This window comes from Cupressus sempervirens, chromosome 4 (genome assembly GCF_028749045.1).
Source record: "Cupressus sempervirens isolate cs-2001-9-10 chromosome 4, ASM2874904v1, whole genome shotgun sequence".
NCBI classification, from domain to species: domain Eukaryota; kingdom Viridiplantae; phylum Streptophyta; class Pinopsida; order Cupressales; family Cupressaceae; genus Cupressus; species Cupressus sempervirens.
Window position 1 is genome coordinate 100276564 of NC_143121.1, and position 18230 is coordinate 100294793.

General features: G+C 36.3%; 1 protein-coding gene across 3 annotated transcripts in view; it reads left to right on the plus strand.

Annotated features, from left to right (window-relative positions):
• Positions 1–18230, plus strand: part of LOC149560132 (Mitochondrial import inner membrane translocase subunit Tim17/Tim22/Tim23 family protein) — a 125499-nt gene that overhangs the window by 41922 nt on the left and 65347 nt on the right. For all 3 annotated transcript variants that reach the window (XM_089824519.1, XM_089824517.1, XM_089824518.1), the window contains exons 3-4: positions 11710–11900; positions 12042–12114. In XM_089824519.1, the coding sequence (XP_089680645.1) occupies positions 11710–11900; positions 12042–12114 (264 nt within the window). The remainder of the gene's footprint in view (positions 1–11709; positions 11901–12041; positions 12115–18230) is intronic.

Consider the following 18230-nt stretch of genomic DNA (forward strand, 5'->3'; position numbering starts at 1 on the left):
AAATTAGGTGCAATTTTTTTTGATTTTGGCTAGAATATTCTGAACTTTTCAGTGGTGCTATTATTCTCTGGTTTTGGTTCATGGATTTGTCAGAAATTGCAGTTTTTGGTGACCGTACCTGACCAATTCTGCATTTCGCAACTTCAAACACTCCGTACGGGCTCATCTGGACTCCAAATCAGGTTCTTTTTTTCTTGAAAGTGAATAATTTTTCGTCTACTTTCCAGATCTGCAATAAGATTATAGGCTTGTGTGGACAAAAATACCACTTTTAGAAATAGATCCTTTCTTTGCGTTGTATTGCTTCAAAATTGTTGTATTTCTGAGCTACATTGTAAAGTTCTAGATTTGAACTATAAGAGGAGGTTGTGAACAGAAAAATCAGAAGTCCACTAAGTCCATTTTGGCAAAGTGGCCTATTGTAATTGCACTAAGTATAAAGTGCCAAATCATGCATTAGGGGGGGCTGATTGATTATTTTTACATTTTGAGGGGTCCATACATTTATTGATCTCATGGAGTTTTGTTTCACATGTCAGTTTGGTGTTACACCAAGGTTGACAAAGAAGAACTATCAGAATTGGAGTGCTTTAATCATTGATCATCTAAGAAGAGAGCATAAGGAAGTATTTCCTTATCTATTTTCCAAAGAACTGCACTCTTCCATTGATCTGCCACCTGTTAAAATAATTTTAGATGTCATTTTTTTAATGTCAATGTTGATGGTTTAGCTGTCATTGGAAGGGCAATTGAAACTTATGACATTTGGATTTGTCTTTGGAAAGCATATGGAGATCCCACAATTCCTCCATTTCCAGAGGACATTCTACCACCAGTCACTCCAGTTATGGTACCTTCAACTCCAAATGAGATCATAAATTCTGATGCTCTTGTTGATTCTACTGATCCAGTTCCAGCCACAGATGATCCTGATTCAGTATAGCAGGATATACCATGTCTTCCTACTTCAGCTTCATGGGATGACTTCCTTCCAGACATTGCAGGGCTGTTCGTGGAGTCTTACATTGAAGATGTGGGAGACATCATCGATGACATCAATCTTCTCTTTGTTGAGGAGACTTCTTCTACACTCGTTGCGAGGGAACACTCTGACCCTCAACCACTTGATCGTTCTGACATGATTGTGGAGATTTCTTTACAGTAGATGGAGAGCGATTCTTTCACTTTAGAGGAGACATATCAGTCTTTGGAGATCGTATTCCAGGTGAGGATTCTTACAAGTTGGGGAGCATTCTCTACTACACCTATGGCACTATTTCTTCCTACGAGGAGGACCATCATTCAACTTTCATGGTGTAGCTTCTTCAGTCATCAAGGAGCTTCTTTCATGGGTGTGCCAACATCATTGAAGGGAGGTGACATTGCTTCTCTTCCTACATCTTCCTATACGGATGATTCATCGTCTTTGGAGTTTGATTTAGTTTCCTTCATTGACATTTTACCTTGTTTGCCACCTTCTTTTGGGCATCCACCAGATTGGTTAGTGGCATCTTCATTCATTAAGGACTTGTTGACATTTGAGCAGACTTTAGAGGCAACATCCACCGCATTCTACATATGGATCCCTCTTCCATCTTTTTATCCATAGTGGGAAGCATTTTTGCACCTATACTTGGTGTATCTTCTTCCTAAAGGGAGAAATGTTGTTTGTCACCATTGGATTTTCTTTTGTCTTCAAGAACTCATCATCAGGAGATCCTTCACTAAGGGGGGGATTTCATGGAGGGATTCTCTATTGTATATGCACGATGTATGTCATAATGGGGGGGTCTTGTTTACTCCATCCATTCATGCATCTTTCTTAATTGTATTTATCTCTCTTTTTGGGGGAGGGTTCTTCCCATGAGGTTTTCCCTCATTCTCCGTTTTCAGAGAGATTTCATTGCATTTGTACTTGGGTACCTAACATGGCCTAGCAACCGGGACCTATTATGCATTTTATCACAGCTTTTGTGAGCTTAAGTGCATTCCCCTAAGTTGCACTTAAGGGGGGTTGTTAGTGTAAATAATTATTATTTACACTTAAGTTTACTTAAGATAAATGTATTATTTTAGTATTTATTAGGTTAGACACCTAGGAGTTTGCGTACTCATATGAGTTGTCATGTTAACAACACAGGAGTAAGCAACTCTATTTTAGCACATGGTGTCTACAATGCTGGAGTTTGCATAATTAACTAAGTTGTCATGTAGACAACATAGTTGTTTGCACTCTAATTAAGCACATGGTGTCTACAACATAATTTTACGTGACACACTCATGGTAGCTTATCCTCTCATCATCGCACTAACTTTTGTGCTCAATGGAGGATAATCCACTCTTAGTGGACATGTGCTTGTGTAAGACCTAGCAGTGTGCTGACTCCTAGTTAGTCTAGAGCCCTTTATATTCAGGCACTCCTAGTGTACTTGTACATCAATTACATCAATTTATCTATTATCGAATGGTCTGATATCCAAAGATAATCAGATATTCATTCTCATATTGTTATTCTGATCATACATTATTTGGTCCATATTGTGCTAGTCTTGTGGTTCTTGATCTTGGCTTCATTTTCCCCTAAGGCAAATTCTTACATGGTATCAGAGCTATACCAAATTCTTACAATTTTTTCCATTATTAACTAACTTAAATGTAATTCTATGTTCCTCTCATCATTAGAGATTGCTTCTACTATTTCATTATGAAGAATATTGTCTACCTCCTTATTCTGGTCATGTACCCAATGAGTGGAATTTGTAGCCCGAATTCTTCCCAATTTTGGATGTTGTCAGTTTGTAACTGTTCTGATTCCTCTGAGTTCATTTGTCTACATCTGCTTAGAATTGTGCTTACTTCTACCGGAATACTTATTGCTGTTTGTCCCTCTGTTTTTTCCTTTATCTGAAAGGGTAGATCTGATTCTTCTTCATCAACGATGCTTTTACCATTTTCAGGAGTTTGCCAAAACTTATAATGCTTTTGCTTAATTACCTTTGATCTACTTCTCTTATAGTTGGTATTTCTTGTTTCTTCATTTATTATTGACTTATCTATTTGAAAAGTAGGACTGCCAGAGCGGTTCTTGTCTGCCTCAACATCCATGCTATCTTTCCATTTCTTTCTGGTTGTTGTTCAGTTCTCTTTCTGTTCCTTCTCTTAGATTGCTGATGTTAGCTTCCTCTGTTAAGGACATTAATTCTCCAATTGATTCTGTTTGATCTGGAACAATCTCTTGGTCCTTGTTTAAGTTATTCTGATTTTCCTGTAAATGATTGTTATCTGTGTTTGTAAGTGTCAGTTGTTGACCTGCTACTGAATTAGACTGAATACAATTGTCTGATGTGTTTCCCAATTTGTCTTTATCTAAATTGCAAATCTGAATTTGTGCTGAACTGTTATGATTTTTAGATCCTTTGTCAGCATTGCTATTCCTGTCCCGATTCCTTGTAGTTTGCTGTGCTTCTGGCTTCTCCCCTTGCTCTTTTGTTATTTCTGTGAGAATCTTTTCATGAATGACATTGGTCTCCTTATGTATTCCCAAGAATTCTCGCTCTATTTTCTCAGGTGAGCTCTTATTATCCTTTAACCTTTGGTCACCTAGTATTATGTCTAGGTGTTCTTTATGAACTTCTTCCTAGAGAATAAGTTGATCTCCTATATCATTGTGAATCAGTAAAAATTCGTTGATTAATTGCTTGTATTTCCTCAGATTTTCCTTTATATCTTCTATAAGAGATTTTTGTTTTATACATTGCTCACATTGTTGAAATCTTCTTACTTTCTCGTGTATGTTGCTTATTAGTCTGAAGTTTTCTTCTATGTTTAGCTTCATGTCTCTTCTCTGTGTTTGTTCCCTATTATCTTCTTCTTCTCTGTTTTCGATTGCTTGCTCTGTAGAGTTGTGGTTGATTTTTGTCTGTGAGAATTCCTCTTCCATTATCTCTCCTTGCTCTCTAACATCTTCTCTAATTATATTAATTGTTATTTGTTGGTGGATCTTCTTTTGAGATTCTTTTGCAGTTGTGTTGTTCTGATTTGATTCTAGAAGCTTGTCTTTGCCTTCCTTAGTCCAACTAGGAAGCATTTTGTTTAGGTTTGAATATCTGTGAGCTGATTTGTAGCTAGGCTTGATAATCCTCTTGTTTTTATCCTTTTCTAAAATTGAAATATTCTTAAGATTTCCTTGAAATTTGTATATTGCAAATCATAATACGATCTGTTTGTTATAATTTTGAGTTTATCTTCAGTCTTGATACATGGTTTCATTTCTATTAATAATTTGACTTCCTTTTTATCTTTATGTTCTATATCCTCTCTTAAGAATTTACCTAATGAATCATATACTTTCCAATATATGGGAGTGAAGTATTTCAATAGGAATGGATTTAATTACTATCCAAATTGGAAAGTTTAGTAAGCTAGCTGTTTGTTCATTAATATTTAGTCTTCATGGAAAAAAATTCACACAATAACTCTTGTAAAAGCATAGAGGGGCCAATAAATTTCATTTCTAATTATTCCACTTTTGCAATGTAAATAAACTAAACAAGAAGAGAGCGAAAGAATACTTACTTGTTTCTAGTTGAACGATTCAAGCCGTTCCCCTAGTTTGGGGTTTCTATTTTTGGGCCCATTCTAGTAAGCATAAATACCATAGGTTTGACAGTCATGCCATCGTTCCTCACTGATATTGTTTCCAATAATGATGATATTCTCATGGTCATTCTATTGTCATTCTTGACAATCTTTAAGATGAAGTTCCCCTCTGTTTTCTGAATTAGCAAGTCCTTCATTATTGAAATCTGCCCTTTTTTCTGGCTTATGTTTTGAAGTCTTTCTATTGTTCGCTATATCCCCTTTGCATCCTTTTTTTTCTAATTCATATCCTCTTGTACATGCCTCTATTCTTTGATCCCTGATATCCTAATGCAAAACCCTTTGATTTGAATTGTCGATCTTTGGGCATAGGTTCTGGGGGTAGTGTGTGGGGAGGGATATATATTTTGCTTAAACCGTTGCCTCTTTGTGGATTAGGGATGTGTTTTTGTAGGTCCAGATGCAATTGATTGTTAATGGGATCTTTGCTATGATTGTTATAACTAATGCAATTGGAACTTGGAATGTCTGTAAATTTCGAGGAAGGATCTATAGCACAAACGGCTTGACTCTGGCATCCTAGGGTTTCCTTAGATTTCTTGATGAGACTGCTATCAGGTTTAAGTTCTATCCGTTTTCTATTTCCTAATGGCAATCTATTTCCTTGAGAAAATAAATGCGAATTGGGCTTACTTACAAGATTGTTTGGAGGCTTACTTTGGCCATTTCTTCTATATTTAACTGTGATCTAGTCTTCTTCCTTATTTTCTTTTCCCTTTCCTCCTCTTTTAATGTTCTGGTTTTTCATTTTTGTCTTGTAATAAGCAAAATGTTGCTTGTTTTGATTTTCATGAAGCCCTTCTGGATTTTTGCTATTCAAAGCATACTTGGTTTTGCCGAAGAACTCTTCCCCACTCCTTATTGAGGATTTGGCTGGGTTTTCGGAATATGAGTGAACCTGCTTTGAGTTAGGGCTTTCCTGCACCATCACCCTTGCATCAGAGTTGGATTTGAGCACTTCAAAACTATTACTCAAAGGGGGCTGAATTTTTTTGGCGTATTTGGTTTTTGCAAAGTATTCCTTAGGGTGTGTTTTCGCAAAAATTGATGGTGAGTATTTTTGCAATGTTTGCATTTGTATTTGCAGAGCCATTTTTATTTATGATATAATAATTATTGTATTATTATATGATATAATAATTATTGTATTATTATATAATATAATATAATTATTAATATCATATAATTATTATTGATATAATAATTATATTTTAAATTTAATCTAATATAATTATTGTATTGACCATAATTATATCATCACAACCTCTAGCTCACCCTTAAGGAACCTTACCATAGCTACAATAACATCAGCATCTCTAAATCACATATGAGATATAACCACACCCCACTCCCTCTTGAATTTTTCTTTTTGACATCTATGGGACGAACAAGGCAAATGAGAGGTTTTTTGGGTTAAAAGGGTCTTGAGCACAGTCCTTTAAAGATGACTGAAAGGCACTCACATAGGCTTTGTTGATGTTGTGCTATACCCCCGACCCTCAATCCCTCCCAAAGTTGAACTTCCAACTTCCTCCCCTTCTTGGTTTGCTAATATCATTGCTATTGCTTCTGTTCATGTTTTACATGTGTAATGCAAGTATAAATACTGAATACAAGGAAAACATATCAGACATTGGATGGACATCTCTTCTTTAAACTTTGAATAGAATTGTATAAGAAGACCAAAAAAGAAACAAAAGATTCACATGGAGTGGTCTCAATGCTCCAAATCCTCTTCCAAGCCTTGTTGTTGCCTCATTTCTTTCTTTGCTTCAAAACTTCAAACTCTTCTGCTTGTTTCTCCTTTTTTGCTCTCCTTTAAAATGAGATAACAATAAAAAATAGTTGTTTTACCCATTTTAGGGTGAGCTGGAAGTGTGCTGGACCACTAACAAATAAATAAGTTTTTTTTGAAGTTGGGTGAATTTTTAAAAATAAATGCTACGAATTTTGCAATTTTGGAAATGGCTTGGAAATGTTTCATATTGCCCCTGTTCCTGGAGTTGTTTCCGTTTTCAAAACACCTGCAACTATGCTGGAAATGTGTTTCTGGGTTTCCTTGGAATTTTTTGTTAAAGATTGCTTGCGGTGATTATTTACAATTTATGGTTTACGACTTAAGTTGGAGGATTAATTTTAATTTATTGTCTGTGCTTGGAGATATTCCTTCTGGTTGTCCACCTAATTGTGGGTTTGAGAATGTAATTGAGCTTGAGAAGGGTGCAAAGCCAATTATCAATATGCTCTTCAGGCACCAACACCTTTTTAAGAAGGAAATTGATTAAATCAAGGAATTATTAAAAATGTGCCACATACATCTTAGTTCCAACCCTTTTCTTGCATGAACCACACCTGTGAGCAATTGTCAAAATATGTTTGGTCTTCTTTGATGACATATTGATATACAACAAGATTTGGAATGATCATTTTGCAGCATTTGGATGTGGTTTTGACCACCATGGAGGCATAGTTGCTATGTGCAAAGACTTCCAAATGTGAGTTCTTAATGACAGAATGTTTTTATTTTGCACATGTGATTGGAGTTGACAGTGTTAAGGTGCATCCAGAGAAAAATGCAATCAATTTCAGATTGGCCACCTCCGAAGAATATATCTTAATTGAGACGAATCTTGGGTTTGTCTTGTTACTATAGGAGATTTGTGTGAGGGTTCTTACAGTTGACATCACCCTTGAAAAATCTTACTAAGGAGGGTGCATATCACTGGTCTAGTGAGGCATAAGATACATTTGACAAACTTGAGGAAGTCGTGAGCTCATAGTCAGCATTGGCATTACCGAACTTTGCACAACCATTTGTTGTTGAGTGTGACACATTATGTCAGGGGAATATTGTAGTTCTAATGCCGAACATACACCTTTTTGCGTTTTAAAGCAGAAGACTCAGAGATCTAGAGAGATTGTACTCCACTTATGATAAGGAGATGCTAGCTATTATGCACACACTAGCTAAGTTTAGATAGTATCTTGTGGGTGCAAAGTTTATTGTTAGGGTTGATTGCAATAGTCTTAAGTATTTTCTAGAGTAGAAAGATCTCAATGAATGACAATAGGATAAGCAAGATTCAAACATAATATTTTGATGTGGAATTCATCAAGGGAAAAATGAATATTGTTGCTAATGAACATATGCTCTGCTCCCTCACTGAGATTTCAGCTGATTGGAAATCTCAATTACTGGTCGAGTATTCCAAAGACACGTTTTCTTGTGATCTTGTTGATGGACGAGTGCAGGATGACAAGGATTCTGTAGTAGATTATATGATTTATTATAAGAACATAATCTATCTTGTACCAAGTTCTAAATTGAAGGACAATGTTATAAGGCCATTGCATGACACCTCCCTAGTAGGACATGAAAGTTTTTTCAAAACACATCGTAAGGTGCGTGAGAGATTCTTTTAGAGGGGTCTTAAGGATGATGTGTCACAGCATGTCTGAGATAGTTTGACTTGTCAACTAAACAAGTTAGATCACACATATCGTGTGGGCCTTCTTCAACAATTGCCCATACCCGACCAAAATTGGGAAGGAATGTCCATGGATTTTATTACAGGACTGCCACGAGCTCAAGGAAAAGACTATCTTTGTAGTTTTGGCAATTCGACAAATTATTCACATGTCTTCACCATTGCTACAGATTATTCAGCACCTCAGGTTGTAGATTTATTTTTTAGGGAGGTGTTCAGGTTGTATGGTCTTCCTAGGACCCTGGTTATTGATTGGGATAGCCGATTTATTATAATGTTTTGGTATGAGTTGTTCCGATTGGTAGGAACAGAATTAATGCCAAGCACCAGCTACCACCCTCAAACAGATGGATAGACAAAAATTATAAAGAAGTGGATTGAGGGCTATCTTACAAATCATGTTTCATGAGCAATGTGCTTGGATTTGATGGTTTCATTTGGGCAAGTATTGCTACAATTCTATCTGTCATATGTTGATTGGCATGTTTCCATTTAGAGCCTTATAGGAGTATGATGCTTTATCATTCGCAGACTTGACGTTTCATGATAGAAAGGTCCCCCATGCGAAGGAGACAATTTAGAATTATCAAGATATTATTGGGACATCAAAAGCTAAGATTCAACATGTACAGAATCAACAAAAAATGTATGCAGACAGCCATAGGATTAAGAGAACAATTTGGGTTGGAGACTTGGTCTTCTTGCGCGCACAACCATACAGGCCATCCCCACCAAAGAAGAGTGGCACAAAAAAATTTAAGATACATTTTTATGGGCTTTACATGATTCTAAGGAGAGTTGAAGAGGTTGCCTATGAGATGGAGTTACTAAAGGGCAGCAAAATACATGATGTATTTCATGTTTCATGTCTCAAGAAGGCATTGGGCTAGCACACTGTTGCTTATCGAGAATTGCCCTCATTAGATGAATGGAATTTAGTGCTAGTTCCTGAAGGTATTGCTGATTGAGAGAGAAAGTTTGGAAACAAGGTTGTTCAGGAATACTTGATTGAATGGAAAGATCTTCCAATTGAAGATGCTACTTGGGAAAGAGAAGAGGTCTTGTAGCATCCCAATTTGCAATTGCTAGAGGACCAACAATCTTGGGAAGGGAGCACTTCAATATCCCCTCTAGCATAGCTGTAAATGCATAAATAAAAACACTATCCTAGGCCTTCCTGTACCTCTTGGGCTAAGCATTTAATAATAAAGGGACATGGAGTTATTTTAAATAATTGGCCAGATAAGCTCATCCTAACAAATATTTTTTTAATCAGTGCCATTTTAAATCTCAATATTATTCTGCCTAAGTGCATATATCAGGGCAAAAAATTATTATCAAGTTGACCAGATTCATTGAATGTGGGTAATTTGACTAGATTCATTGAATTTATTTGTGACAATTCTTTGGGTGAAGAAGGATTCTTAATTTCTTATGTAAGGTAGTCAATTGAGGAATTGAGATTCATTCTGCTAATCTCATGTTTAAGTTTTTCCTCTTTTCAAGAAGACAGCTTCATATTTTTTCCTTAAGACAAACCCCCTGAGTCTGGAATTTGGACGTAGCCCCAATGTTCTGGATTGATCTGCATCAGCATAGATATTTTACCGTAACCTGCAACTACAGTTCACAGTCACACCCAGCAAAATCACTGTCAGAATCACAATTTTCTAATCTCGGAGGAATCACAGAAAATCAGAAGGATTGGACACATTGGGACAGCAATCAGAAATCTACAGTCACTTCTCTGAGAACAGCTTCTCAGTGAGTTCAAGTCAGATATGCAATATTTCTGTTTTTTGTTCATGACAAAAATGAAAAGGAAAATTTAATTTTTCTTTGAGAGTTCAATTAGTATTTCTTCTATTATAGTTTTATAATTTATATCATGAAACAAAATTTGATGCGTTAAACAGATCAGAATTGTAAACCCTAGCACGAACCATAGGTTTGAATATGTCATAAACAAAAAGAAGAAATATACAGACAGAGTTCTCCCAAGACTCAAAGAGGTTATCCTCAGTGCATTTCTTCGAACTTTTTGAGAAATCAGAGTTAAGTTCTAAAGAAGCACAAAGTTTTCCTCAATTGATTTAGTTTCCTCCTAACAAATCTTAAGAGCATCTTCCCTAGTCAATAAATAAAACTAAAAAAAATTAAGCCGGTGATTTTCTCATTTTCACAGAGCATTAATTTCAATTGTCTGTATGTCTATAAGCCTGTAGGAAAAAGATTGGCTGTGCTTCATATATTTTACTTTTGGAAAATGAATTCAAAAGAAGTTTACTTTTTCAGCAAGATTTGATCAGTTGTATCGATTAATTGTTATTACTTGTTTTTTTAAGTTATATTAAATCAATTAGAGAAATATAATTGCTCCAATATAGTTTTTGTGTTATTGAAATAATTAATCAAATCAGTTAAATAAAATTTATTCACTTATTAAAATTGAAAAAAAACCCAAAAACAAGTCATAAGCTTTATCTATTTAGATTAATTTATTTGTTACATGTAAAACCACAAAAGAACAAAAATGTAAAAAATAACTAAAAACATGAAAAAATATATCAACAAATAAATGTTTTAACAAAATTAAATGAATCTGTACAATCGGCCAAACTCTGAACCAGCACCTGAACAATCAAATAATTCTTTGAAATATCAACTCACTTTAATTCTCTAGTGGGACCATTTATGATTCAATGACACGGTCCTGGGCTGTATTTCTATTTAGTAAGGGAGATCTTAGGAGAGATTTCACTTATCCCTCTTGCTCTTATCCATAAGTAGGAAGCCATCTTAGAGAATATTTGTCAAGAAAACATCTAACAAGACAACACTTTTTGTCTATTTGCAAACATCACCTTTGAATGGATCACAAGAACCCCATGCCTTATTTAGACAGCACCTTTATTGCCGATCACCTGCCTTGTGCCTTGAAGGAAAACAACCAAATCAACAATATACTTTTCCCTCCAGACCAATTCTTGCCATGTTGAGCTACAGTGAGAGGCCACCTCATCCAAATAATGTGATTATTTTTGAGTACCCATTTTGATGTACCTTCCATACGTATTCAATTCTATGAAAAAATTGAGGATGCATATAGAAATATACACATTACCATACCAACTCACATTTCTATATCAATTTGTATTCAAACATTTTTAAAAGATTTTGTTTATATTCAATTATTATTAAGTCAATGTTTGTGTACACAAATGCATACATATGTTTTGTATATACATTCTGTATTTCTGTATTGCATGCTTCTTGAATACAGCCTTTCAAGTCCATCCATTCTACTTCTATATGTATGTTAGCATATATATAGTATTATATGGATCAAACATGATATGTATTTCAAGTCTACATTAACGGCCTAGACAATTTGCTGATATCATAGATTTCAGTAATACTGTTCTTTGCTTTTAATACCTATTTTAATTCAAAGTTTGTATTACTCAAAATTGTGGCTAACAGTTTTCATGGTCTGCAAATTTTGATATAGACTATCAGACATGAATTATACCTAACATGAATATTGTTGCGTGATTGAAGGAGGTGGTCTTGGAATTTTGATGGGTGTGTTCTTAGGTGCTCTAGACAATCCACTTATGCAAGAACAAATGACAGCTAGGCAACAGTTTGTTTACACGGCAAAGCAGATGGGAGGCAGGAGTTTGAGCTCAGCCAAGGCATTTGGAATCATGGGACTTATTTTCGCAGGAGTAGAATGTGTTGCTGAGAAGGTGACCTAGAATGCAAGAAAATAAACTAATATCTTTTTCTTTTCTTTAGCATCCATTTAAGATCTCATTGTGCATTGGTTGAAATGACGTTGAAGTAATTTGTTTTATAATGGGTAGAACAAATATGTACTTTTTTTACAGGCAAGGGCTAAACATGATACTACTAACACTGTGGTTGCTGGATGTGTTACTGGAGGAGCATTGTCTGCAAAAGGTAGTTTTAAGTTTTTAACAATATGAGGTTGCCACTTTCGTTAGACTATAGCTGGAGCTTATTTGTTATTAAATTTGGGCTTGGTCTTTATTTGAGATGAATTCCATGTAGTGAACTTTTGTAAGTATTAAATCCTTTGAATAGAATTATTTGAGAATAATAATGGAAAACCAAAGCTAGAGGTAAACACACCTACTTGTGAAGACTCCACATGAATTGTACGGTAATATTTATGATACATAAACCCATAACCTAAGTTATCGGTTCAGGTATGGGCATGGGCTAAGTCACAGGATATGTCAAATTTCATCCATGAGATTTGAATTTCAGCAAATTTTACCCTTTCCAAACTTCATCTGAGGATATTTAATATAATTATGTTATTTGATTTAATATTATTTAATTTGAAAATGATATTGAGTTATTTAGTTAAATTATTTAGCAATATTAAGCTATTTCGACAATTTTGTAGATATATTACTGATATTTAAAAGTACATAAATATACTAAAATTTAATATTCATTTTTTTTCCGATTTTGCCCTACCAAATATCATTCAAATTTATGATTGACCGACTCGAATTCAAATTCAAACCTTGTGACTTAGGGTATAGGTACAAGAAACCAGTAAGATAGACAACAATTTTATATTTTCCTTCAGTATAGGTGTTGGAAAATGTACTAGTAATAAGAATAAATAATAAATTAATAATAATACTATAAATTATAAGAGCAGTGATACTCATATTTGAAAATAAATAAAATACATCAATTTTTTTTTCTCTTGATACAATAACTTATAACAGTTGAATTCATGATTACTTCATAAAGTACAGTAATAGATATTGACCACAATTTAGTGAAAAAGTAGAATATTGTACTCAATGCAGCATAACTGACAGTGTGAATAGTCAATGTAAGTGGCATATAGTTTAATTCTATGTAGCGGAGATCTTTGGTCAACAGAGTCGATATAGTAGAGCTGCTTGGTCAAGAGTGTTAAGATAAGATAAGATAATGATATTAATATCCAACAAGAGATTGACAAAGGGTCCAAGGGATTGGAAGATTCCAATAGGGAAGAAAAGCATCCCAGCAGGAGCAGCAAACGATGTCCGAAAAAGAGTGAATAAGAAAGCAAATAAAGGGAACAACAACAGTTGAGAGAAGGACTAGAAATCCTTTTTCGGTAAAAATAAATCTAGCACTGAAGAATAAGGTCCAAGGTGACCAGGGGTCCAGGTCCGTCTCTGAGTAACACTGGAGATAGGTGCCACTATCTAGTGAATCCACAATGAGGTTTGATAGATCTGGTATATCCGGAGATGCGAGCAGAAAGCAATTGCTTCATACCCTTGGAGGGGGACATGGGCGGGAAAAAGGTGGCAATGAGCTGACCCAAGGCCTGGCTCTGAGGAAACATGAACTATAAAGTGTGGTCACAAAGCTGTAAAGTCTCTCGGAGGTAAAACGCTAAACAACTCTAGTCGGGGATCTGCAATCTCTAAATAAATAGTGGAACTTGCCTCTGATCTCATAATATATAGGGCACCAGAAGATGAAGTGGATCTCAGTCTCAGTCTTTGACAAAGTGCAAAGGCGGTAATCCCAGTCATCTTTGGTCAAGTGGTGATCCGTTTGGTATTGAAACTAGTGAGAATCAAGTTTGAAAGACCCCAAATAAATGGTGGAGGGTGTGACTCCATTGCTCGCTCAAGTAGAAGGGACGCATAATGATCCCGTCACAAGTCTCCAGAAAGTGCTTAGAGTAGAAGGCCATCCGTGGGCACAGACCCCCTATTGGGTTAATCCAGGTTGTGGTGATGTATTGTCTATAAATGTTGAGTCTGATGCGCCCATTCAACTCTTTCTGTGAGTGGAGGAGATGGGCAGGGGCATCTAGTGCGAACTGGTAAGGCGAGAGATGGTCAATGTCAATCCTGATCGAGCTCAATAAGGGAGTGGCCTAGGTATATCAGCAACGAGCATTGGTCACCAAATCAGAGCTAGCAATATCAACGGAGGAACGGTATGTGAGGTAGGAGTATCTGTGGCGACCGTCTGTGGAGTCCGCAAAGCCCTTGAGGCAATGAAGGAACTGGATCAAATCAAAGATGGCGCTGAGCTTGAAAGGGCAAGCCCCAAACTCGGCCAAGATACTACTGTGTGGAGTACTAGTGACATTTGATAATGTGATGGAGGAGAAGGGTCTGTATCTGCTCAATTGAGGCCCATTCAGAATCAAGAAGAGAAGGCCCCCACACCACAGAGCTGTATAAAACTGTCGGTCTGACTAATGAGTCCAAGAGAGATAACTCAATGGAGGAACGGTATGTGAGGTAGGAGTATCTGTGGCGACCGTCTGTGGAGTCCGCAAAGCCCCTGAGGCAATGAAGGAACTAGATCAAATCAAAGATGGTGCTGAGCTTGAAAGGGCAAGCCCAAACTCAGCCAAGATACTACTGTGTGGAGTGTACTAGTGACATTTGATAATGTGATGGAGGAGAAGGGTCTGGATCTGCTCAATCGAGGCCCATTCAGAATCAAGAAGAGAAGGCCCCCACACCACAGAGCTGTATAAAATTGTCGGTCTGACTAATGAGTCCAAGAGAGATAACTTGGATGCAGTGTCGTCAAAGTGATACCAGAAGCACTGTCTCTCCTGAAGGGCGAGGGAACCCATCCCCTTGGCAACCTTGGGCAGGTGGGCAGGCCTCATGCTGAAGCAAGGACTAGAGAACTTGACCCCGAGATGAGTGTATGAAGAGACAATAACCACATTTAAGAAAAGTCAATCAAACAAATGCCAATGCAGGTGTAGAGGGTGAATATTGATCACGATTCAGTGAAAAGTAGAAAATTGCATTCAATGCAGCATAATTAGCAGTCAAAATAACAAGTCTAAGAGGTACAGAAGTTAATACTGTCTATTTAGGAGTGATATTTGGTCAACGAAGTCAGTATAGCAGAGCTCTTAGGTCAACACTGTCAGATAACAACATTTAAGAAGAGTTGATGAAACAAGGGTCAATGCAGGTGTAGAGGGGTCAATGTCGCTGATCTGGTTGGCTTATTCATAATTATGTCAGATTTACAGTCTGGCCCAAACATTGTCATTTTCCCACTCCTCCACATAAGAAAGTGAATGATGGAATGATGCAGTCTCGAGGATCAATAAATGACATCTACACATGTTCAATTAGAAACAAGAGCCCTTAATTCTTTTAAACAATGGTTATCACTTCCCAATCTGCCAACACAATATCAACTTTATGGTGGAATTCAATAGAAAAGAATGTCATATTTAGTATTTAAAGGTGCCATACTCCTTTCATGGACCAATTATGTAACTGCTGTTGTTTTTCTCTTCTGAGACTTCAAGGCTCCCTGCCTGGTAACAACCTGCACCATACCAGGACCAGTACTGGACTCCATGCTTACCTGGGTCAAATATGAAGGGCCCTGTAATGCAATTCTGAAAGTTGATTCTAGTCTTTCCTCAAAGTTAAAGCTTGTCATACACACACCTCACACATATGGCTGACTCTATCCCAAATGCTTCCTTGACTTTCCATTGTGGCATATTAATATATTATTAAATCTCAATTATGAAATCACAACTCGGATTCTTCATTTATGTTCTCCTGTTTGATCACTCATCCCCATTGCCACCTAAGTTTGATTTAACTAGCTTTAAACACCTGCTTTGCCATAGATTTAAACTTTTTAAGAATCCAGCTACACCTACCGTCTGGAGTCCTCCAAAGACAGTTGTTCTTTCAAGACTTGCACTTATATCAGCATGTGAATAAAGATGAGGCTTGTCGAGGATGAATTTGTAAGAAGACATCCTGCTTCAATCATCTCAATATTGCTCTTGTTATAAGAATGCAGTGGAAGGAAGGGACTCATGCAGACAGTGATTTTCTGAAGAAAGACAATGCTTTAGGTTTGATCTTCTCAAGTGGGGGAAAAATTGGATAAAGAAGCCAGGCAATGAAAGAGACAATCTTGGTATCAATTGCCTAGTCTGCTGGCTGTAGAATAAATAAAAGTTACATTTTCTTTGTACCCATACTAGGAATGATAAAAATATAATTTTCCTCCTTTGTTTGAGTTACAAAAGAAAACTCTCTAACCAGTCATTGTGTTGTATATCCAGTGCAATTCAAGGCATTGATGGCTTGTTTAAAATTCACAAAGAACTGTTAAAGCTCTGTAGGCAGAAGAAAGTTTGAAGTTGTCGATCAACAATGTCTATAGTAGTTGGATATAAGGCTTATGTTTGTAATAATCTTATGAAGTTAACATAGTGACTTATTGGTTTGTCAGTGTTGCTGTTATTAGCATTTAGTATCATCGATGTCATGTTTGTGTATTGCTGGCAACATCATTCAAACTCTAGATAAAGAGATGAACCTCACTGCAATATTCACTTCAATATCTAATAATATTATATTGTGTTGTCTTTTTCAATATGGTATTTAAAGTAAGATGGATCTGCCATTTATAATGCAACATCAATGAAAGAGCAGCATAAAAGGAATGTACCCATGGTCCAGTTTATGGAGGACTGTGTGTTGTAGGTTGCTGTTGTAGTTGCATAATGAAAAATAGGCATTTTTATTTGTAAGAATTATCATTTCTTTGTAGGAAACCAACTTCTTAGAGCACATAATAATAGAACTGTCATTCAAAGGTCACATTGGTTGTGGTCGCTCATGAAGGTAATAGGAAGGGCATATAGTATCATTTAATCATGTTTTTTGAACTTTCGTGCTTCTGGTCATGATTTTTGCATGATTTTCTTCTTGGTTGTGGTTTACACTTCTGCTTCATTTGACACAAATTTTATCAGCTGCAAACAGAGGATGTGAATTTTAGTCATGGCTAGGGCATGATTTGCAGTTTTATCAGTTTTAAATTTCTTTTCAAAGCCTAGAAACTTTGCCACCCATATTTCTTTCCAGTAAATTCATTAGGATTTGAAAATTTCCATAAATCATTTTTTGGAAATGAAAAATTCCATTTGAGAAATATTCAAAGCTCAACTTCCAACATGGAAAGTACAAATCTAGATGCACAAGAATTTGTGGTTATTAAAGGGGAATATTGAAACCACCTACAAATTTCTATAATTCCTTTTCAAAGCAAAGATGATAAAGCCAAAGCCACAATTGGTCTTGCTCTCAACGATTTTGAGTTACATTAAATAGACCATCACCTATAAGGAAATTTGGGACAATTTGCAGAAATTGTCTGGAGCAAAAGAAGATTAATGCAATCTGGCTAATGGAGTCATTATATAGAGCTTTGGTTGGTTACTATGATTCATTGCAGTAGTTTTCACAACCTTGTTTCGAATTACAAATGTTTGTTGTCCTTTATAAATTAAAGTCTCATAGATAAGTTAGGTGTCTATGTCATGTCCCTCCCCATAAGCTAGCCTTAATTTAATAATCTAGCATGCATCACAACCTGGTAGGCTAAAGGTTTCTTATAAAAGGATATTGGGGGATGCCAAGGTGGCTGGGCGGGGCGGGGGGTGGGGTGCGGGGACATATTAAGATTGCTTTATAAAAGCCATCTTATAAGGATTTTGTGTATCCATTCCTACATCAACCATTGATTGGGATTATGACGTGCCTTCCTACATAGCACACACTAGTGAGATTCCTCTTGTACCTCTGCAAGATAAATAACGCTCATTTGACTAGCCTTCTACTTGCCACGAATGTGATAACACCTCTGTCATGGCTAGAAACGAGCATTGCAAAGAGATTGAAGAGGGGAGAAAGGAGGGAGGAAAACCTCTTGTTGAACTGAGCACAACAAACCTGTTAGAAAGTAAAGTCCACCAAGATAATAAAGTTGGGGGGGGGGGGTGAATCAGTTATCCAACTATTAAGACATTTATCAACCTTATTAATCTTTAAGCATGTGATCAATATAATCAGCAACCATAAGAAGATGCTCATACACAATAACACTAGATATGTTTACTAGGGAAACCCTTGATGAGAGGGAAACTTCGGTGGGGATGGTCCCACAAAGTGATGTACTAATATAAAAGTTTCTTGTTAGGAGCCAATGAAATGCATCGAGTACATATTAGT